Genomic DNA, 23,652 nt, shown 5'->3' on the forward strand with positions numbered 1-23,652 from the left:
GGATAAGATTGTAAAAAATATATAGATGTAAACGGAAAGATTGTAAGGAATGGAAGTCATGTAAACCCTTAGGGGACACATTATGAATAAAGAAGAAGAATTCTATAAAAATCTTTACGAAATATTTGATATCTTTGGGAAATCATTGAAATCTTTGTGAATTCTATAAAAATATTCTGTGAAATACTTGAAATATTTGGGAAATAATTTAAATCTTTGTGAAATATTTGTGAATTCTCTAAAAATCTTTGCGAAATATTTTTGGTGTTTGTGAAATCATTGAAATCCTTGTTTAATATTTGAATATATATGAAATCTTTAGGAAATATTTGAAATCTTTGTAAATTCTTTGATATATTTGTGAAATAATAGAAGTTTTTGTGAAATCTTAGTGAATTCTATAAAAATCTTTACGAAATATTTGAAATCTTTGGGAAATCATTGAAATCTTTGTGAATTCTATAAAAATATTTTGTGAAATATTTTTGACCTTTGTAAAATCATTGAAATCCTTGTTCAATATTTGAAATATATATGAAATCTTTGCGAAATACTTGAAATCTTTGTGAATTATCTTTCAATCTTTCTGAAGTCATTAAAATGTTTGTTCAATCTTTTAAATATGTCCTAAATCTTTGAGAAATAATAGAATTCTTTGTGAAATATTTAAAATTTCTTTGCAAAATATATGGAATCTATGTGAAAACTTTGGGAAATAATTGAAATCTTTGTGAATTCTTTAAAAATCTTTCCAAAATATTTGGAATATTCAGTGATATTCGTGAAATTATTAAAATCTTTGAAAAATATGATTGAAGTATTTGTGAATTCTTTTAAATCTTTGTGAAAACTTTATGAACGAAATTTTTTTATTTATTGTCTCAAAAATATTTCTTGATTAAAATATAAATAATGTTAAAAATTCGTCATATTGATTTAAAAATTAATTTTTTTTTATAGAAATTTCAACTGTTTAACTGCTTTCTTATAAATTCCTCGATAAATTTAATTCAACTGTTTTTGATACAAAATGAAAATATTTTCTTGGTTAAAATATCACTTATTACCATTTTTATAGGAAAATCATCTTTCTTTCTTGTACATTTAACTAATTAGATAAAAAATGAACTCCTCTGTTATAAATTCATTATTTTTGTTTGTTTGTTGTTTTTCGGCTCTTCGGTTGAAAATCTGTTTTATTAATTATTTAAGTATTTTGCACTACTTGCTAATTATTAAGTTATATATAATTGAATTTGAAGACTTCAATTCAATTAGTTTAGATAAAACAAGAAAGAAAATATTTAAGACAAAATAGGCTACAAGGGGATTAAAAAAATGTATAGGAATTAGAATAACGCAAAAAATAAAATTTAAGATTCTGATTCAGAATTCAAATTTCTTTATTAGATAATATAAATACAGAACAAATTTTACATATAAAAATTAGTTTGTGAAAGTGAATGAAACTTGCTTGAGATTATGGCCTATCTTTTGAAGCTCATTTTTAAAAAATATGGGGTTTTCTAAATTTTAACCCATTTAAGAGTTAGAGTTCCTAAATTTTCTAAAAAGATATCTTCTTAAAATTTGGCGAGATGATTTAGGGTCGATCATTAACATGGAATAAATGGGTAACATTCTAAAGATAATATTTAAGGTACAGAGTACAAATTTCTAGTGCATCATCCTCTTCTGAAAAATTAATTTCAACCCAATTTTACCAAGTCTAATTCGTATCCATTCGCTTAAATCTAATGTAAAATAAGTTGAATAGAACCACTAAAAATATAAATAAACAAAAAAAGAAAATACAGAAAAAAACCGTTTATCCACCGGATTTATTGGATAAAACTGAAAGAAAAAATCGCAAAAACTTCGTTCCAAAGTCACTTGTCCGTCCAACTATTATGACAGGTCACGAAAAGTACTTTAACTTTAGTTTCAGCTAAATTTACCCGTTTAATTCTTCAGGATTGAGAAGAATTCACCTTGTAGAATGAACGTTAGTATATATATTCTATACAAACTACTTTCTTCAAACACTCTTCAATAAGTTTTCTATAGATTTCCTGCGTACATAAATCAGTATCATAATAGAAAAAATCAACCAACAGACACTATATTACAAATCTTAAAATTCAGGATTGTATTGTATACTATACAGTACATAAAACTATTACAAATCATTCCACCATTTCAAACACAAAGTATACCGTTGCACTTAGTGAATCATTTTGTTGTCAAAAGCAGAAAAATATCCTCGTACGTATTATGATTATGTACAATTTTGATCCAAGGCGTAAAATTCGACTCAAGTTTCCTTCAATCTTGAATCAAATCTTTTAGAACGGACTCATCTTTCGTTGAAAATTTTTTCCCTCCTTTAATTCCCACATAAATAAAAATAAATTACTACCGAGAGCGCTTGCTTTCGCGCAAATAATCTCTCAAATAAACTCTAACTAGAAGACTGTTTTACTAGCAAATTGTATGAGAATGATCAATAAAGAGAAAATTACTTAAATCCTCTGGATCTGAAATCAAACGAGAAAAGCTACAGAACTGCACTCTCAGAGTTGCTAACTTGAAGATTTTCTTGGGCTTAAGTTACATTTGCGGCGTATTTTATACAGGAATGTTAACCTAAACCTTGGGATAGTTTGGGGAGCGCCTAGTACTTAGTATCACTTTTACCAGTGTCATGTGTAATAATTGTTACCTCATTTTGTCGTAACTTCAACAGACAAATTAAAAACTGGACGTATACAAGCGTTCTATCGCCGGCAACAGTACGGCAATAAAGGGTCGATAAAAACACTATATATATATTATATCGATCAATAATGCAACTGAAATATTTGAAATTATGAGCACTTTTCTAGATACTCTCACTTGAACTTTTAGTTTTCGGTCTGATTCTCCGCGTTTCGCTGTCTTCTGTAGATGGCCACGTTAGTATCTGTATAATCCATTATGCGTCTTTGACATTGTCGAACGTATCGCTGCTGCTTATGGTAAATTTTAAATGCTCCTTTTATCGATAAAAATGCTACTCCGCCCTGTAAATTAATTGTTAAATTCAGTCAAAAGTTCAGCATTCACAGGGTATCTACCTTAACTGGAAAACCTGGAAAAACCTCAGGGTGGCAGTTTTCATTGAAGAAAAAATTCCCGGTTTTTTCCCGGTTAACAAAATATTTTTCATGGTCAATGAAATTTAGAAAATCGAACTCTATTCTAAATATTTTTCCATTGAAAGTAATAAACAACAAACCACAAATTAAAGCATTTAAAGTAAAACTCTTGAATTTCAAACTTTTAAAATCGAAGTTCTTAAATTAGAAGTTAAATTAGTTTTATTTTGAAAAGATCAAGCATACTTGAAAAGCTTTAAAATTTTATTTCAAAATCTTGAGAAATCTAGGTGGTTTTAAATTTTTTCAAATTAAAAATAATTTTAGAAATTTTTTTCAGAAGTTATAAATATATTTTAAAATTTATAAATTTTTAAATAACAATGGAACACTTATTATTTGTACAAAAAATAGAGTAATTTTAAGAGATATTTAGAAGGTTTAAAAAGATTTAAATTAAATTTAGAACTTGAAATGATTTCGAATAATTTAAACAAAGTGTGGGTACCGACCAAATTTGACTATTCGTACCGAAATTTTTGTGCAATACCCAAAGCCCGATTAAAAAAAGTAGATTTTTACAGATTTCAAACAACAAATTTAGAGACTTTTTAAGAATTGTGAAAAACTTCAAAATAATAAAAACTTTTTTTTAAGATTTTTAGAAAAATTGAAAATAATTTTTTTTGACAAATTATTGTAACAGAAAATTTAAAAAGATTTTAAGAAATTTAAAAAATTATCTAAAAAGAACAGGGAAGTTTTTTTAATTCACAGGATTTTTTTTTAATTTAAGGGAAAAATCGATTAATTAAAAAATATATTTAAAAGTTCTGAAAAAATACGTTAACACACTTCGTTTAAATTATTTGAAATCATTTCAAGTTTTTAATTAATTTTGAATCTTTTGCAAATTTCTAGATAATTCTTAAAATTACTTAAATTTTTTTTACCCAAAATAAGTGTTCAATTTTTATTTATATGTCCAGATTTAACAATTTCACTAACAAATTAAACATTTCTTAAATAAAACAATTAAAACTGTTTTCTTTTAAATACTTGGTTTCAATTTACTAGTCATCAATGAAAAATGAAATATTGCTAAATATTAAATACTTATTCTTTTTCTAAATTAAAAAATATCAAATTAAATAGGTTAACAATTGAATAATTTAGACTTAAGAAATATTTTTAATTTTATGAAAATCTTTAATTACGACTATATTATTATGGAGTTATTTTTAAGTAGAAAATAGTTTATAAAGTTTCAAACGCACGTTAACATTTTTAATGGCTAAATAAATTAATAGTAATAATATGTGTATCAATAAATTTATTTATTGAATTTAATATAAAAAAGAATATAAAGGAAGGCCTAAAACTTTTCTATAAAAGTAAAATTATCGGAATAAATTATATATTAACATAATTCTTAGTAAGATTTTCGAATTAAAACAGTTACCCTCTGGAAATTCTCAAATTTCGAACGGATCTAGAATCTTTTATCGAATCAATTATTATTCAGATTTTTATATTCAAAGTAAAGCTCAATTAAAAAAATTATTTATTTATATTAACAGTTGATAAATTAAGACTGTTTTTAATCAAAAAGGTTCAACTTTAATTGCTTTTACTTTTTCATCCCCGGTTCGCAAACATTTTTCCCGGTCAATAAAATTTAGAAAATCGAACTCTATTCTAAATATTTTTTTCATTTAAAGTAATAAAAAATAAATAACAAATTAAAGCATTCAAAGTGGAATTTTTAAATTGAAGTTTAAAAGATTTTCAATTAAAAAATGTTGTATTCAAATGATTAATAACTTGCACGTATAAACTGAAAGGCAGTAACACTTTTTAATTAATCAGTTTGTAATGAAATGCAGATAAACGGCAAAATTCAGAATTTTGCACATTCATGAATTATAGAGTTCTTAATTTAGAAGTTAAATTATTTTAATTTTATTAAAATTTTATAAATTTATAAACAACAATTGAACACTTATTATTTATAGAAAAAATTAGAGTAATTTAAAGATATATTTAGAAGTTTTAAAAAGATTCTAAATTAATTTAGAACCTGAAATGATATCAAATAATTTAAACGGGGTGTGTGTACCGACAAAATTCGACTATTCGTACCGAAATTTCAGTGCAATTACCCACAAAATAATTTAAAACAAAATGTAGATTTATGCAGATTTCAAAAAAACAATTTAGAAGCTTTTTAGGAATTGCGAAAGGCTCCAAAAGAATACAAACATTTTCTTAATTTTCCTAGGAAAATTGAAAAAGATTTTTTATTTTGAAAAATTACTTTAACAGAATACTTAAAAAGATTTTAAGAGATTTCCAAAATTGTCAAAAAAGACCCTGGAATATTTTAAGGATTTTCAAAAAATTGTAGAAAAATTCTATTAATTTTAAAACATTTTTAAAAGTTCTGAGAAAAATTGCCACTCAAATTTTTCGACAAATAATAAGTGTTAAATTATTATTTCTACATAAAAATTCAAAAAGTTTGCTTACAAATTCAACATTTTTTAAAAATAAAAATAAAAATTGTAACTTTAAAAGTTCAAATAATTTTCAAAATTTTAACAATTATTCTTTTTCTTAATTAAAAAATTTCAAATTAAATGGGTTAAAAATTGAATCATTTAAACTGAAACAATATTTTTAATTGAATAAAATTGAACAAAAGACTTTAATAATAAATTTTTTAAATTAATTTATTTATATCTGCAGTTGATAAAATAATACTGGTTTTTATCAACAATTTTGATCTTCATACTCGTTTAATTTTTAATTGCGTAAGTCTTCAAGGCTGCACTTTAAAATTCTTTAAATTAAAAATAAAAATCTTAAATAAAGAATTTTTAAAGTAAATGATTTTTTAATAACGCATTATAAACTGAATGATATAATTGAAAAAGGTTCAACTAGTTATTGAAAAAAGTGTTGAAATCGAACTTGGACAGGTTTTTCTTTTGAAAATTTTGTAAAATTCGCGGTCATCCATTTTCTACTTAAATAGTTACATTTTAAACAATAAAGATGAATTTTCAAACAAGCCGATTAATTATTTACCAAAAGATCAACTTTCAACAACAAAAAACGAATTTTCCACAAAATACTTCGATTGGAAACCAAAGAGTGGAATTTTCAAATAAAATGATTAATCTTTAACCCAAAAAATAATAATTTTTAACAGAAGAGTTTAACATTCACCCAAGTTCCTGTTAAAAAAGCTCATTTTTGGGTTAAATTCAGCTGTTTTTGAGTTTAAAGTAAAATCTTTTCTGGTTGAAGTATGTTACATTTTTCGTTGAGAATTTATCTTTTTTTGGTTTAAAAATCAAATACTTGGTTGAAAGTAAAACTCTTTCGTTAAAAATTCAGTTTTTTTTTGTTTGTTAAAGATTCATCATTTTAATTGAAAATTCATAACTTTCGTTGAAAATTGAACTCTTTTTTTGGAAATTCATTTTTTTTAAATTAATTTGTTTAATTGAAAATTAAACTATTCCATTTCTTATAAAACAATTATCCCTTTTTACTTGGAAATTCAACTATTTCGTAGAAAATTAATCCGCTTGGTTAAAAATTCATCGTTTTTGTCGAAAATACATCTTTCCGAGTTAAAGATTTATCATTATCTTTAAAAATTAATCAATTTTATTGGAAATTTAACTGTTTTCTTGAAAATTACATTTTTTAACTAAAAATTTAACCATTCCATTTTTCGTAGAAAATTGATATTTTTAGTAGAAATTTAAACTATTTGATTAGAAATTGATCTTTTTTAGTTGAAAATTAATATTTGTTGTTGAAAGTGTAACTGTTGCAGGTGAAGAGTCATCATTTTAGTTAAAAAATAACTATTTCGTTGAAAAAAAGTTTTTATTTGTGATTGAAACTTAATTTGTGTAACTGATAAATTGAGTGCTCAATTTTTGATTGTAAATTCTTATATTTTGTTGAAAATACCTTTTTTTTGTATAGCCAGTTAAATCTTCTTGGGTGAAAATTAATCGTATTGGTTTCAAATTTAAATATTTCAGTTGAAGATTAATAATTTTATTTGAAAATTTATCACTTTGGTTCACAATTTTACTGTTTTGTTAAAAATTCATTTTTTTCAGATAGACGTTTACTTATATATTTTTAACCATTTACAAGAAAATCAAAACAATATTTAGACTATTCAAAATATTAAGTCCCTGAATATATAATTGGTCACGTTCAAACCATTATAATTTTCAACTTCATTGATGCATTTACCCTCGAAAGTGGATTTCTTTTTTTTTTAATTCGTGCCTATATAAAAAAGATATTTGTAATTTTTTTGCAGACCAAATCATTTGTGTGGCAACACAATTTTTTTCGAAAAATGGAATTTTTAAATTTTTCTTGCGAACTATATAAGATATAACAATAGAGTAAGGAAGCATTTTTTTATAAAACTTTTAAAAATAAGCTAACTTTTTTCTTAGTATTTTGTCCAATCTTATTTTTTGAAAGAAAAATGTAAAATTTCAATTAAAAAAAATCTCTTGTCCAGAAAAATAGTTTGGCCATCATTAGACTTAAAACATTTCTTTGTCATTCGAGCACTACCTCAGAAAAAAAAATAACGCAAACACAAAGATGGAGTATTTTGAGAAGATCGACTTTCAATATTTTCCGAAAAACTTACGCCATTTTGTTAATTTTCAACATTTTATTGTTTTTCGTCCGATTTTAAATAAAAATAATTAGCATCATCAGTAAGTATCTTAATTAGGTCAAAAATTTGAAGAAAAATTGGTATTTTTTTTTAAAAACCCTAAAATTGCAAATATTTATAACTTCGCAAAAAGATTTTTTTCTCTCAAAAGGATAAATACGTGTCGTTTTATTTCCTTTGAAAAACAACATATTTAAGAAGCTAATGATTCTGTAAATTAAAGTTGCACTGCCTGTCTGAGTGGAAATGGATTCGGTTTAATAACATTTTTTTTATTAGTAAAAAAAAATCAATTCGCAAATTAAAAATCTACCACAAATTAATTATGCCTTTTAATAAGCTTGACTAAGAAAACACCAGTTATTTTGTCAAGTTCGACGACTTTTTCAGCTTTTTCAGAAATTTTTTTTCAAAACTCCATGAGTTTTTGAGCATTTCCAGATATTTTTAATTTCATAACTTTTTCAGGTCTTCCAGGTCTTGTTGCAACCCAGCCTTTAATTTTAAATAATAAAAAAAAAACATAGAAGATAGAGATGCACTTACGAGTAATGTCCTTTGAAAGTTTGAGCTTATACTCTCAAAGAATATTTTGCCGCAAATACTTGCGATTGTTGGTAGTAACAACGCGCCGCACAAAACCCTCGTCGCAGAAACTGGATCGCTCATGGGAGGGATTTCTTGTGACTGCGTCCTATCCTCGTCAGAATAACTGAAATTAATCGAGAGTAATCGTTAAAACGACTGAATTATCTTGTTTTTTAAAAAATTTTTTTAATGAGAAATATTGGAAAGTTCTTAGAATATTTATATTATAATAATAATTATATACACACACACACATTTTATTTAAATTTTTAATTTAAATATATTTTAATTATTAAGCGAAATATATTTCAAATCTTACAAATAAAATTAATTTCTTTTTATTTATTTTTTATTTTAAAAAGAATACTAGCTAACTGTCTTGACTTTTTTTTAATTAATAATTTTATACCCATGATTAAGTTTATTAAATATAAATTGAAGTTTAAAATGGTATTGAAAATCTGGCAATTAGTAAATTTGAAATTCCTGGTTTTTTCCCGACCAGATTTTTTCCCTCGATCAATTTAAATACACCTTTTTGTTATTTGGAAATTATATATTTACACGTGCCAAACTTATTCTCAATTATTAGATTCAGCTAGAATTGAAGGAACGCGCCAATCTTCTGCTATCGCATACCATTTTTTTCATAGTGAACAAGATCTAAAAATTAATTTAAAAAAGCCCCAATTCAGAATTTAAAAAAAAGGAACTTTTTTTCATAATATAACAAAACAATGGCATTCTTCTTTGAGGAAATATGAAGAAATTTCAAACACATTTATAAATTTTGTTATAAAAATGTCCAGTTAAAACAATAAAAAAACTAGTTTTTTGCACATTTCAAAAAAGTTATAAATTGAAAACAAACTTAGTTTTTATTTCCTAATTTGACATTATTATTCACTACTTCAGCCCCGGATGCGGATTGCGAAATAAAACTCATTTTTCAGTTAAAATGAAAAAAATCTCCAGATATATTAAGTTTATAAACACAAGTCACCAAAGTTTGATGCAAAAAAGTTGGCAAATTCCGAGAAAATTGACCAAGAATTTTAAGATTAAAACATCGTTGGTTTTAAAAATTGATTTTGAATTGCGATTGAAAGTAGAATTTTTAAAATCGCAACGTAGCAGTATGATATATATTTTTTTTGTGCTGAAAATCCGAAATTTTCTTTCATTAAACTGCATTTTCAAAAAAATAGATCAATTATTATCTATATACTTGCATTTTCTACACACAAAAAAAGGAATTCTTAAAGAGAAATCTAATGTCTAATATTTTAAGCAATAATATAGTTATTTTAAACAAAAGATAATAGAATTTATACAAACATACGATTAATTTTCTACAATTTTCCCGGTTAACTAAAAGTAACATATTCGTACTTGCCGCTAAACGCAAAAATTATTTTAATTCATGACGTTCATTCTAAACATCCTTCAATACAACTGAGCAAAAAATTGCAAAATAATTGAATTTTTAAACAAATACTTAAATATTCCAATAAAAATATCGATTTTCAACAAAAAAAAGATTAGTTAAATTTTTAGTTAAAAACATTAATTTTTGAACAATTGTTTTTCAAGGAAAAAGTTTAATTTCCAACCTAACTAATAATTTTTTCAGTCAAAAAAGTTACTTTACACAAAAAAAAACTAAAATTAAAATTGTACATCTTCAACTGGAATAGTTGCCTTTCAAACCAGAAAGATGATTTTTCAACTAAAATTATGAATGCTTAATTATTCACCAATAAGATAAATTCCAACCAAAAGACAATTTTTCAACTAAAAAAGATCTTTTTTCAAAAAAAAAAAAGAAAAAAATTCAACCAAAATTATGGAATATTTAACTGGAATAGTATTTTTCATTTCCTATTTAGGAAAAAATTATTTTCAACATAAAAAGAAACACATTTTCAGTTAAATATTTAAATTTTCGGTAAAAAATTCCTTTTCATCCTAAGACAAAACAAGTTCTTACTCAAACTTATTTTTAACCTAAAAAATTAATTTTCAACTAAAATAATGGATATTTAACTGGTATACTAAAATCTTCAATCAAAAAGAAGAATTTTTAATCGATGAGATTATCTTTAAAAGAAAAAGGCAGTTTCTACCAAAAAATTAGTTTTTTTTTTAAACAAAATACGTCAATTTTTAACGAAATAAATGAATTTTCAATTACAAATGACAAATTGACATCCTCATTTTTAAATTTTTTAGTAGAAAAGGTCAAATTTCAACTTAAATTTAAAGGGTTAAATTTTCAGTTGAAAAAATTAACTTTCAACCAAACTGACAAAATTTTCAACTAAAATGACGAATCTTCAACTGGAATAGTTGCATTTTATATCTACGAAAAAGATGAATGGTCAACCAATAAGATTAAATTGGTACAAAAAAAGGACGAATTTTCCACAAATTACATCAATTTTCAAAAAAAGAATTTAATTTTCAAATAAAAAATATCAATTTTCAACCCATTAGATGAATTTTTATCAAAAAAAGATCAAATTTCAACCAAAAATATAATAATCGAATTTTCCGTTGAAAATTTAATTCTTAACCAAAAAATACGGATTTTCAGAAAAATAGTTAAATTTTCGAGTGGAATAGTTAAATTATTAGTTGAAAATTTGATTTTTAACAAAATAGTAGCATTTTAAAAAAGAGATGAATTTTTAATTAAAATGATGCATCTTTCAAGAAACAAAAAATTAATTTTTAACAAGTGTTTAGCTTTTAACCACAAGTATATGAATTTTCAAGAAAAAAAGTTTAATTCATAACTAATTTAAAAAAAATTATATTAAAATTCAGAAATATTTTCTCGTGAAAGTAGTACTTCTACTTGAAAAACACTTTTTTTACACTCCTTTCTTTTAAATCCCAGATTTAATTCTTTAAAAATTCCCTGTTCCAAGTGAAATTACTTGAATTTTGCTACAATAAGAAGTAAATTCTCAGTTTTTATAATTTAATTCCAGGTCAAGTCGCCACCCTGTTAATTGTCATGAAAAAAATAGCGAAAAAGCAGGGAATTTTGAAGATGAAGCTTTGCGGCTATCCTGATAAAAAAAATCTTACAATTGAAGCGTTAATTTTAAAAAAAATCAATTTTTACGTTCAAAAAAAACTTCTAAATATAAAGTTCAATTTGAAACCTGAAAAAGAAAAAAACTTGAAATCTATAACTATAAACTAAAATTAAAACAACCTTTAATTATAAGCATTACGAAATAAATAATTGTACCTGCTTTGTTAATAATCATTTCATTTTCATTTCATCATTTTCATCATTTCACAAAGTACATAAATTTTCAAACCACTAAAATTATTAATAAATAAATAAAAATTAAGTAATAAATCATGATTTTTGATTAAACTGAGATCATCTGAAAAATCTTCGACTGTAAATAAGTAGAAATCACTTTTCTAAATTTACCCAGATCATTTAAATAAGGAAAACTAGAATTTAACTGCGATCAGAAATAAACTCCCGGTCAAGTCGCCACCCTGATAAAGTTTAATATATTTAATTTAAAAAGAAAAAGAAATTTGTGAAAGATATGATGAAATTTGTATATTGCGTACCTGCTAGGCAAGAAGTGTCTTAAAATCGGAACTTTACAAGCGTGCCGCCTTAGTAAGCTCAGAGCCTGGTCTTCCCATCGTAACATTTTCCCCAAAACCAACATAATTGGGATTGTCGGCAAGCCAACTAATAACACAAGTGGATCAGCTTGTTCCATCATCGTTAAACCGTCTTTATGTCCAACTACTTGCATTACTGTAACCGCACCGTACGTCACAGCTGTCCAATAAATGGATCCAACCACAATGCTGGCAGCTATGAATGGACAGACACGGAAAATTACTCCGTCTATTTTGTCCAGTATTACAACCAACGGTCCTGTAAACAATAATTTCAATTTATTAATCATTTCAATTAATTTAAATATAATCAAGGTGTCTACTCAAATCCTGGAAAACAATTCCCTGACATTTTTTTGTCTGAAAATCTGCTCGCTTCGCGGACATATTCTTATCGCGCGCTAGGCGCGCATCTCGCTGCGCTCGCAGGTTTGAGCGTGCCTAGGGCGCGCGACGGTTGAATCTCGCGCTTCGCGCTTGAACATAATTACACCTCGCGCTTCGCGCTCGGATATTTATTCTTTGCATTTGGAATGCTTGAAAAAAACTTTATCAAAAAGATCTCTTTTAGATGGCAGTATTTATATGCGTCTTCATATTCTGAATTGTCTACTTAATTAAGTATAGTCAAAGATTAAGTTTCTCAAAGCTCTGTAAGCTTTGAGGTACACATTCTCATCGTGACACTCGCGCTGCGCGCTCGATTTCCGACAAACATTTGTAAACAGGTTTTGTTAAATTTTTTTCTCGTAACTTTCGTCGTTTTTCCACACATTTTTTTTATTTTACTTTTTTCAACGTTATTTTTCACGAATAAAACAAATAGTACGCGTCCTATCAAGAAGTGATTCTTAACGAAATTGTAGATCTTTTTTGGGATAACCATTTTTGTTAATTCATCTTTTTTTGTATCCTACATAGTTTGTCCACAAAATGGAATTTTTTATTTTCCATTATTTTTTGTGCAATCAAAATGTGAATTTTCGATTATTGAAGAAAATCCAAAAATTGTTTATGATAATCTTGTAGGGATTTCAAAAAGAAATGTTTTTCTTATCTTGACTTTTTTTCATATCGTGCGTTTTTCGGCTTAAAATTTTGATTTTCGGTTGATTAAAAAAATTTTGAAAACGCTATAACTCTTTCTTTTTATCGAAAAAAGTCATAAGGATAAGTTGTTTGTTCTTTTCGATACTATAAAAATCCGTACATAGAATTTTCAAATTCAGAAAAAAGTGGTCTCAAAATTTTTCAAAATGCGCTCACTTTTTGAATTTTTATCAAAAATGGCTGGTTAACGAACTCGTTCTTTCTTTTAGGACCTAGAAAAAGTGTGCCAAAGATGGATTTGATTCGTTCATTTTTTCGAGAGTTATCGTGTTTACGGACGGACGGACAGACAGAGGCCATAATGAAAACCTGATTTTCGGATTCAGGGGGTCGCGAAACGTGGAGATCCGTTGAAAAAGTGTTATGTCAAATTTCCGACAATTCTAATACTTTCTCAATCATAAATTATGAGAATGTAAAAAAGGAGACAAATAGGTGATAAACAAATATTAAATAAGACAAACAAGTTTTGATTTGTTGTAAACCGAGAGATTCCCAGACGTTTTTTTCTTTGATTAAAACGGCTATCCTGAAAATGGAGTATTTACATTTCCACTGAGAACTAATTTTCAATTAAATAAAAACTATTTTTTTACAAAATCATTTAATTGTTTACGACATAGTTAAATCCGTTATAAAATTGTTGATTTTTCAAACAAAAAGATGAGTCTGCATTCTTAAACCATAAAAGTTCAATTTTTAACCAAAAAATTAAGCAGATGAATTTCTACTGAGAAAAATTAATTTTCAATTAAAACAACAACGATAAAAACGAATTTTCTCCAAAAAAGTTGAATTTTATACCAAATTTTTCATTGTCAACGAAATAGTTTAATCCTCCACCAAAATAGATCAATCTTCAATTAAGAAGTTTCATTTTTAACCGAAAAGATATGAAATTTCTACCAAACAGTGAATTTTTTACCAAGAAAAAATTTGCAGTCAAGAATAAAGAATAATGTTAAGAAAATTGTTGAATTTTCAACAAAAAAGATTCATGTTTATCAAAAAATTTTATAGTTGATATTTCCACTACAAAACTTTAATAAAAAATAAAAAACAGTTAGATTTAACCCAACAGTATATATTTTCAACATGACTAGATTTTGACAAAAAAAGTTGATTTTCTGCCAAAAAAAGACAAATTTAAAAAAAAAAAAATTTTTTTATTCAAAATGTTGAATTTTTAACAAAAAATGGAGTAGATAAATTTTCATTGAGAATGAATTATCAATAAAAACAAAAACGAATTTTCTACAAAACAGTTTAATTTTATACCAATTTGTTGACTTTTTAAGCCAAAAAGCCTAATTCTCTACCAAACAATTTAATTTAAAAAATAAGAACATGAAATAACAATTACAAAGTTTATTTACAATAATTCAGTTGACTTTTTAAACAAAATATTTAATTTTGTAGTTTAAAAAACTCTTTTACAACAAAACGATGAATCTTTAACGAAAAAAAAAAAAATAAAAAAAAATTCGTTCAACTTTCAACCAAGTTTTTGGTCGAAGACTTATATTTTTGTAGAAAATTCATAATTTTTTGGTTGAAAATTCACCTTTTATATTTGAAAGTTAATAATTTTTATTGAAAAGTGTACTATTATATTTTTGGTGTTTAGTTCAAAATTCTACAAATTGTTTGAAAGTTTATTTATTTTATTGAAAATTGAACGAAGTTCTTAAAAAGTCACTTTTTTTTTGTTTAAAATTAACCTTTTCGTTCAAAATATCTATTTCGATTGAAAGTTAGTTCTTTTTATTAAAAACAAAACAAAAGTATTATATTTCTTTTTCAGAATTAATCTGAGTTCAACTATTTTGTTAAAAAGTCATTTTTTTTGTCGAATATTGATACTTTTGGATTGAAAATTCTCTTTTACTTTAAAAAATCGTCTTTTGGAGTGGACAATTCAACTATTTGCTAAAAAAAAATATCACCTTTTGGCTAAAAATTCATCCGTTGGTTAAAAATTCTACTATTTGGTTGAAAATTTAACTGTTCTGTTTAAAAGTCATCTTCTTTGGTTAAAAACTGATCCTTTATGATTGAAAGCTAATTATTTTTATTTGAAAAAAATTACTTTATAATTAATCTAAATTCAACTATTTTCTTAAAAAGTAATATTCTTTTATCAACATTTCAACTGATTTATTAAGCACTTGTATTTTTTGATAGAAAATCAATCCTTTTGGTGTAAATATCCTCATTTGTTGAAACAGTCATATTTTTTAGTTTAAAATTCGTCTTCCTTGCTTCAAAATTAAACTGGCTTGTACAATATTCATCCTTTCAAATTAAGGCATGCTCTTCGTGACCACGTGACCAAACTAGTCCCCGGATGTGAGCATTATTTTGGTGTTCACTGTGTCTACACGGATTGAGATCTCGTGTTTAAAATGTGAGATTAAATAAAAAGCACTAAAGAACGTTTGTATACATCAATGTGTTTATAGTTTTAAAGAAGGTTTATTTATAAATCGATGAAAAAGGATATTACCATTCGAGTTATAGCACTATGCAGATAATTTTTGGTTTGATTCATTTCGGATTATTTGGTTCGCGTATATTGAGCACTGACACCAGTTTTGGACTAAATCGTCTAAACCTTAAAAAAAATTAATGTAAGCAATAAAATTTGCACATTAGTTGCAAATCAACAAATAAGTATCTGCATACACGTAACCTATAATTATTTTTGGAGAATTTTTAGCGATTTCTAGCGGAGAGAAAAAGAAGCTTTGACCGTCGATAAAGTCGAGATCACGGGACTAAGTTCATTCATCAAATTTTTGTATGGAGAATGAAATGATTTTCATTATTTTCGGTCCAAACGGATTAAGATATCGTGTTCAGGATTTAGGAAGTTATACCGAAAGCACTAAGGAACGTTTGTATATATCAAAATGTTCATAATTACGAAGAAAGTTTTCGAGTAAAAAACTACAGGAATTAGAAAATAAACTATTAACGTCGATAAAGTAGATGACTCGATTTAAAAAAATCGAGGAACATCTTAGAATGTAATACTCGAAAATTCGTCCAAGTCCCATCTTGAGAAATGTGCATCTTCAGAAAATAATTAAAATTTTTTAATGGTTGTATATTCTTGTAGATTTTTCGTACTGGTATGAAACAATTCCAAGAATAGAAATAAAATTTCGCCCTGGGTCGAAAAGCCAAGGCAAGTCCGACGCTGAGTCCCGCTGGTTGGTTCACTGTCAACAATAGTTATCAGCTGATCGATTTAACGTCAAGAATTATGGAAGTTGGTTTGAGAACTCCGACGAGTAAATTTTAGCACATTGCTAATGTTGCAATGTTTTCAATTTGAAATTTATCTTCTATTTTTAGGACCAAAAAAATTTAAATAATTTTACACCAAAATTTCATGAACAAACTTAGTCACTTGATCTCGACTTTATCGACGTTCAAAGTTTCTTTTTTTCTCCACTGGAAATCGCTAAAAATGCCCAAAAAATAATGATAGGTTACGTGTGTGCAGATACTTATTTGTTTATTAGCAACGAAGGTGCAAATTTTATTGCTTATATTAATTTTTTCAAGGTTTAGACGATTTAGTATAAAATTGGTGTCAGTGCTCAATATGAGCGAATAAAAAAATCTAAAATGCATCATACCAAAAATGATCTGCAAAGTGCTATAACTCGAATGGTAATATCCTATTCCATCAATTTATAAATAAAATTTCTTTAAAATTACCAATATATTGATGTATAAAAACGCTCTTTAGTGCTTTTTATTTTATGTTTGAAAGTTTAAACACGATATCTCAATTCGTGTGGACGCAGTGAACACCAAAAAAAATGTTCATAACCGGGGACTAGTTTGGTCACGTGGTCACGGAAGAGCATGCCCTTAAAAATTAAATATTATGTTTGAAAATGCAACTCTTCCTGGTTGAAGTTTAATCTTTTTTGTTTGAAAATTCGATCATTTGGTTCAAGATTCGTCGATTAGGAAAGTGTAATAAAAACTGTATTTAGTGTGCAAGTTGAACTTTTAAACAAAATTGTCCTGTTTCAACTGAAAAAAGGTGACAAAAGATGAGAAGCCCCAAATTAGGAGAAAAAGGTGACAAATTCCTAAAATAGGTGATTCAAATAATATGTTTAATCTAGAAAACTTCTTCTAATTATATTATAAAATATTCTTAAATATACAGTACATGCCAAAAGTTTGAATACACTTCTTTTTAGATGATTGCTTAAGTTCTTTTAATTTTAAATATGTCAGAGTTAAAATTTTTTCTCTTCAAAGGATTAAATGCTCTCAAAATTCTGTAGAAGATGAGCCCATGATGAAGCCTATTTGTCTATTTTTCAAGTAGATATTGCAAGAATAGTGTCAAATTTTAACCAAAAAAGTTGCAAAAATTTGAAAAAATCTTATTTGCAGTCAAGTCAGAATAAAAATTAAATAAATATATATTTTGAGGAAATTTAATAAAAACTTCATGATTATATGTTTCATATATTCTACAAAAAATATTTTCGTTACTACAAAGAATATTGAAATATTTTCAACTTTTTGTTACAACTTCAAGTCCTTGCAATTTTATAAGGTAATTTTCACGATTTATACTCATCGTCTGATATAATAATGTGAAAAAATAGCACCAAAATGAACCCAAGAACATTAAAAAACATTGATTATGAAGGAAGTTACTGAAAATTTAAGAAACCATTAAAATATACACTAGACTTGCAATATATACTTGAAAAATAGACAAATAGGCTTCTTCTTGGACTCATTTTCTACATAATTTTGAGCGCATTGAATTCTTTGAAATGAAAAATATTTAGCTCTGACATATTTAAAATTAAGAGAACTTAATCAATCATAAAAAAGAAGTATAATCAAAGTTTTGACCTGTATTATATTAATATCAGTCCATGAATTTCAATGTAATTGAAAAAAATTACTTTTTCTTCTTATACTTGAAGTTTAATACATATTTAGGGTAACATTTATGTGGATACTATAAAAAATTTCATTTAAACCTCTTGATATTCATAAATTTTCAAGTAAAATTTTGGATTTTAAACAAATTAGATTAATTGACAATCAACAAGATACATTTTCTGCCAAAAAAGATGATTTTGCAACAAAATACATAATTTGCAACGAAATAATTGAATTTTTAACAAAAATAAAAGTTATCAATTAAAAACAGCACTAATAAATTTTCAAATAGAAAATTTAATTTTCCACACACAACAAAAAATTTAAAAAGTAATGAATTTTCAAACAAGATTAAATTTTTACCAAAAAGACGATTTTTCAAAAATATACAAGAATTTTCGGCTAAATACTTGAATTTAGAACTTAAATTTATCAATTTTTAACCAAAAATGGAATAGTTGATAGTTGATAGTTGGATAGTTGAATTATAACAAAAAATTAATTTTGAACTGAAAAGATGAATTTCCAACCAATTCAAACTAAAAAAGATAAACTGCCAACCAATAATTTAACATTTAAAATTTCAATTATAAGCATAATCATTTTCCACAAAAAAAAAACTAATTTATAAAAAAAGTTAAATTTTTAAAACAAAATGATGAATTTACAACAAAAATTATGAATCTTCAAACGGAATAGTTGAATTTTAAACAACAACAAAAAATACATTTTCAACTAAAATGATTATTTAACTAGAATAATAAAAATTTCTACGAGAAAAAATAATATTCAACCAATAAGATTAAAATCTACCACAAAAGATAGATTTTCAACTGAAAAGGAACTGTTTTAAATCAAAACTTAAATATTTACATTTTAAGTTGAAAAAATTAATGTTCTATCCAAAGAGATAAATTCTTAAATAAAATAATGGAATATTTAACTAGAATAATAACATTTTCAGGTTTAAAAAATTTTTTTTAAAAATAATATCAACAAAATAATTGATGCTTTAACTGAAATAGTTAAACTTGCAATCAAAAAATTAATTTTCAGCCAAACAAGAAACGAATATTCAACAAAATATCTGATTCCTCAAACAAAAGGATAAATTTTCAATTAAAATAATGCATCTTTATACAAAAATAAATTTTTAACAAGAGTTTAACTTTTAACCAAGTAATTTTTAACTACGAATGATTTTTCCGCCAAGAGAAAGAAATTAAAAAAAAAAACTGTTGAATTTTGAACCAAGAAGATTAATTTTCTTCCAAAAAGAATGAATTTTCAACAAAATGAATGCATTTTCCACTAGATACTTGAATTTTTAATTAATTTCCCTGACAATTCCAGGTTTTCTAGGTAGAATAGACACCCAGATAATAAATAATTTATAATATATTATATTTAAACTAGGAATCTAATAAAAATGTGGACATCTGAAATGTAACTGTTCAAAGTGCCAATAATGAAAGTCTAATGAGTATCCTGACAAATGAATTCTGAACTAATACAGATTATTTTTTGGACAAAAAAGTTGAAATTTCAACCCGAAAATATTAATTTTTAATTTAATAAATGGTCACTTTCAAGCCATAAAGATAATTTTTCTAAAAAAGCAGTTACATTTTTAACTCGAACATGTGGATTGTCAACAAATCGTTCATTTTCAACTAAACAGCTGAATTTATATTTAACTTTTGAAATTTAAAGACAAAATTCAGTTTTGAAAAACGAAAATATGAATTCTCCACAAAAAATTATATTTAACAAAACAGTTGAATTTTCTATCAAACTGTAAAAATTTCAAGGTGAAAAGACGAAATTTCTGTAAAACAGTTGCATTTTCAACCAGAAAATATAAATTTTCAACAACAAAAAATAATCAACCGAACATTTAATTTTACTATCAAATAGTTAAATTTTTTAACAAATTGTTAAAGTTTCAAGCCAAAAAGACGAATTTTGTACACGGCAGAAAATTTTGAAAACAAAAATATGAATTTTCAACCAAACAGTTAAATTTTCTACACAACTGTTAAAAAGTTAATTTTAAACCAAATACTTGCATCGTCAACTAATACAGATTACTTTTCGAATAAGGAAAATAAGAATTTTTCACAAAAAAGTTTATGTTCAACCGAGCACTTAAATTTTCGATAAAATAATTGATTTTTTAAAAACAAATTGCTCAAATTTCAAACCAAACAGATGAATTTTCTATAAAGAAGTTGAATTTTAAACTCCAAAATATGAATTTTCAACCAAACTGTTAAATTTTTTACTTATCTGTTCAAATTTAGAGCCAAAAAACAAACTTTCTATGAAATAGTTAAATTTTAAATGAAACAGTTGAATCAACAACCAAAACAGACTTATTTTAAACCACAAAGCAGCATTTTTAACCAAAAAGATTACATTTCTATCACAAGAAATTGATTTTCAAACCGAAAAGACGAATTTTCAACAAGAGATGTGAATTTTCAACCAAGAAAGATTCTTCAGTCGAAAAATGCAAAAAAAATGCAACCCAACTGTTTCATTTTTAATCTTTAAAAATTTCAATAATAAGCATTCAAAATCGAAAAATTTTCAAATATTTTAATATTTAAAAAGCTTAATGCGTTACATATTGGATAATTTTTTGTTAGTGTTTAAAATTATATAATATTAAATCAGGAGCATTCCATATTGCGCAATTTGAAATCTAAAAACTTTAACAATTTCAAATTGAATACTCTAAAAATTAAACAGCTCTCGAAATAAATGTTAAAAAGGGTACATTTTTAAAGTTATAGCTAACATTTTTAAACTCAAGCTTTCAAAAGCAAACAATGTTCAATTTGTGGACAGAGAAACGCAACAATTTTGAATTAGCCGTCCAAAACTGCATAATTTTAAGTTTGAAACCCGTCTAAATTGATCCTTTTAAATTAAATAATTCAAACATTTTATGTTGGAATTTTATACCCTTCAAAACGATAATTTTAAGTAAATTAAGTAAAACTTATCAAACGGTTGGATTCATACGATTTTTTTACCCAGAATTTGTAAGATTTCCTCTAAAAACTTAAAAAATCGAAATATTATAATTAAGTTCAAAATGAAATCATTTCAAATTGTAAATATTAAAAATTGATCAATTTCAAGTATGATTGGTTAAAAACTTACTGAATCAATCAAACCCGTTAACATTTAGACATTTAAAAATCATAATTGTGAAATTATTCTTTTAATATAAATCATTAAAAATTAGCTGTCAAATTGTACCTTACAATGTTAAAAATACCATCATTTAAATTTTAATTGCGAAGTTAAAACAGAAGAAATGGAACAAATCGAATTGTAGCATTCCAAACTGAAAATTCAGAAATTCGAAATTTTAACTATTCACAATTAAACCATCCGTTGAACTATTCTGAAATTTCAGTACGAAATATTTCACTTTAAACCTTTTTCAATTCAAAATTGGCCAACTATTCCAAACTCGATTTGAAATTATTATATTTGCTTTAAAAGTTTAAATGGCAAAATTAAAATATAAACACATAAATCGTAAAGAATTTTGAATCGAACTCTTACAATATTAATAGTTTGATATATATGGTTTCTATACAGCCTGAAAAAATGTCCAGTCATTTCAAGCCTGATATCGAAATTCCATGAGCTCCAGATTTTCCAGGTCTACTTTTGGAAAAATTCCAAGTCTACTTTTTAAAAAATCAGCAAATTAAATTCAATTTCAAAAAATTCTCAATAATATTAACATTTCATTTCTAAAAAGTTTGAACTGCTATAATCATATTAAGTTTATTATAAAAAAAAATTAATTCGCATGACTACTAAAATTAATAATTTGATGAAAAGTATCAAAATAATTTGTAGTCGCTTTTTAAAACTTCCATGATTTCCGGGTTTCCCGGTCCAGTGACCACCCTAAATTTCTTATACACTTTTATAGATTAAGAAAAAATATAATATTTACCCATATTTGGATATACGATGATATACTCTGTATTACATTGTGGGCATACTACTCGCGTGCCGGCACGACCTTTTTGTTTTTCGTCTACCCAACGTTGTATACAACCCTGGTGAACCCATTTCGTAGTTCCTCGGCAGTGACAAGGTTTCACCCAGGAAGCTGTCGCATCATCTTCGTCCGTTGCAAAACAGACCCAACAGTACCTTTTGCTTACAGAAAAAATTAGAATATAGTTCCATTTTTTTTTTAATCCAGGGATCACAGCGGTTCTGTAGTTAAATTTTGGGTAAAAAAAGGGGATTTTATTTATTATTAAAAACTTTTTATATTACATGGGTATCTCGGGAATAATGTAAAAAAGTGCCTAATTACAATAGCACCTTTTCTTTACCTTCGGCGGACGATATCAAATTCCCGGTTATTTCCTGCGGTTTTCCCATCAAATTTATGGATTTTCCCGGTCTACTGAAAGTAACATATTCAGAGTTGCAGCAAAAAAAACATTTTTTTTCATTCATAATATTGCCAAATAAAATATTTATTCTTATTGTAATTTTATATACTCACAATTTAAATTCCCTAAAAATTATTTTGTTTATAAGTAATTAAAAATTTAATTTTCAAATTCAGACTTAAATTGATCTAAAGTATATCTTAATTATATAATTGTTATAATTACATACAAAATTACATTACAATAAAATAATGTAAAATATTAAAAAGTAGCAAAAAATTCACGCGTTCTTGGATTTCTATTACATAATATTAAAAACACAATCAATTTCAAAATCCATAGTAAACAAATTTTCGATATTAAAAGTTTAAAAAATTGTTAAATGGACTTAAATTATTGATTAAATTAATATATCTAACAGATATACAATAAATAAACAACTTACCATTTTTACAATCTGTTAATGCCAATGCAAAGAATTTTTCCCCTTCAGTTACGATAGCGTTTTTTAAAACTTCTCTATTAAAAATAAAAATTTCTTTTTATCTTAAAAGTTTTTTTTTCGAATAATTCAATTTTAAAGGTTTATAATTTTTAAATTTTACATTTCGAACTGTCAAAATGACGAAATTTTTTTTTTTTATGTTAGACAAATTTGTAGAATCAATTTTAATTTTTTTTAATGTAATAAAAATTCTACAATTTAAGCAACTTTGACTTTGAAAAATTCAGTGTAGTTTAAAGCAGTATCAAATTAAAAATTACTTTTATTTAAAACCGCTAATGTAATTTCAACTCCTTTGAATTTTACGTGATCAATTTTTAAAGTTTTTAATTTTTTCTATTTTCGAAATTTTATTCTTAAATAATTTTATTTACAGATTCTCAATTTGAAAAAAACCCTTAAATTTTGAACTCTTTGAAGTCAAGTTATCCTAGATTTTTTATCAAAATATATATATATATATAAAAATTTGTCATAAGGACAACCGCAGGATTTCGCCGGGAGCGGGTGCTAATCTGAAAAATTGCACCCGCTTCCAGCGAAATCGCG

The 23,652-nt window shown here is 25.3% G+C and overlaps 1 protein-coding gene across 2 annotated transcripts in view; it reads right to left on the minus strand.

Annotated features, from left to right (window-relative positions):
- Nucleotides 1-2,599: 2,599 nt before the first annotated feature.
- LOC117167346 (E3 ubiquitin-protein ligase MARCH5-like) overlaps nt 2,600-23,652 on the minus strand; it is a 33,534-nt gene continuing 12,481 nt past the window's right edge. Inside the window, exons 4-7 of one of the 2 annotated variants that reach the window (XM_033352206.1) lie at nt 22,145-22,347; nt 12,058-12,376; nt 8,413-8,578; nt 2,600-3,062 (exon numbers count right to left, since the gene is read on the minus strand). In XM_033352206.1, the coding sequence (XP_033208097.1) occupies nt 2,904-3,062; nt 8,413-8,578; nt 12,058-12,376; nt 22,145-22,347 (847 nt within the window). In that variant the 3' untranslated portion in view covers nt 2,600-2,903. Of the gene's footprint in view, nt 3,063-8,412; nt 8,579-12,057; nt 12,377-22,144; nt 22,354-23,652 lie in introns of both variants that reach the window. The other variant, XM_033352205.1, reaches the window with a different exon arrangement.

This window comes from Belonocnema kinseyi, chromosome 2, assembly GCF_010883055.1.
Source record: "Belonocnema kinseyi isolate 2016_QV_RU_SX_M_011 chromosome 2, B_treatae_v1, whole genome shotgun sequence".
In the NCBI taxonomy this organism is placed as follows: domain Eukaryota; kingdom Metazoa; phylum Arthropoda; class Insecta; order Hymenoptera; family Cynipidae; genus Belonocnema; species Belonocnema kinseyi.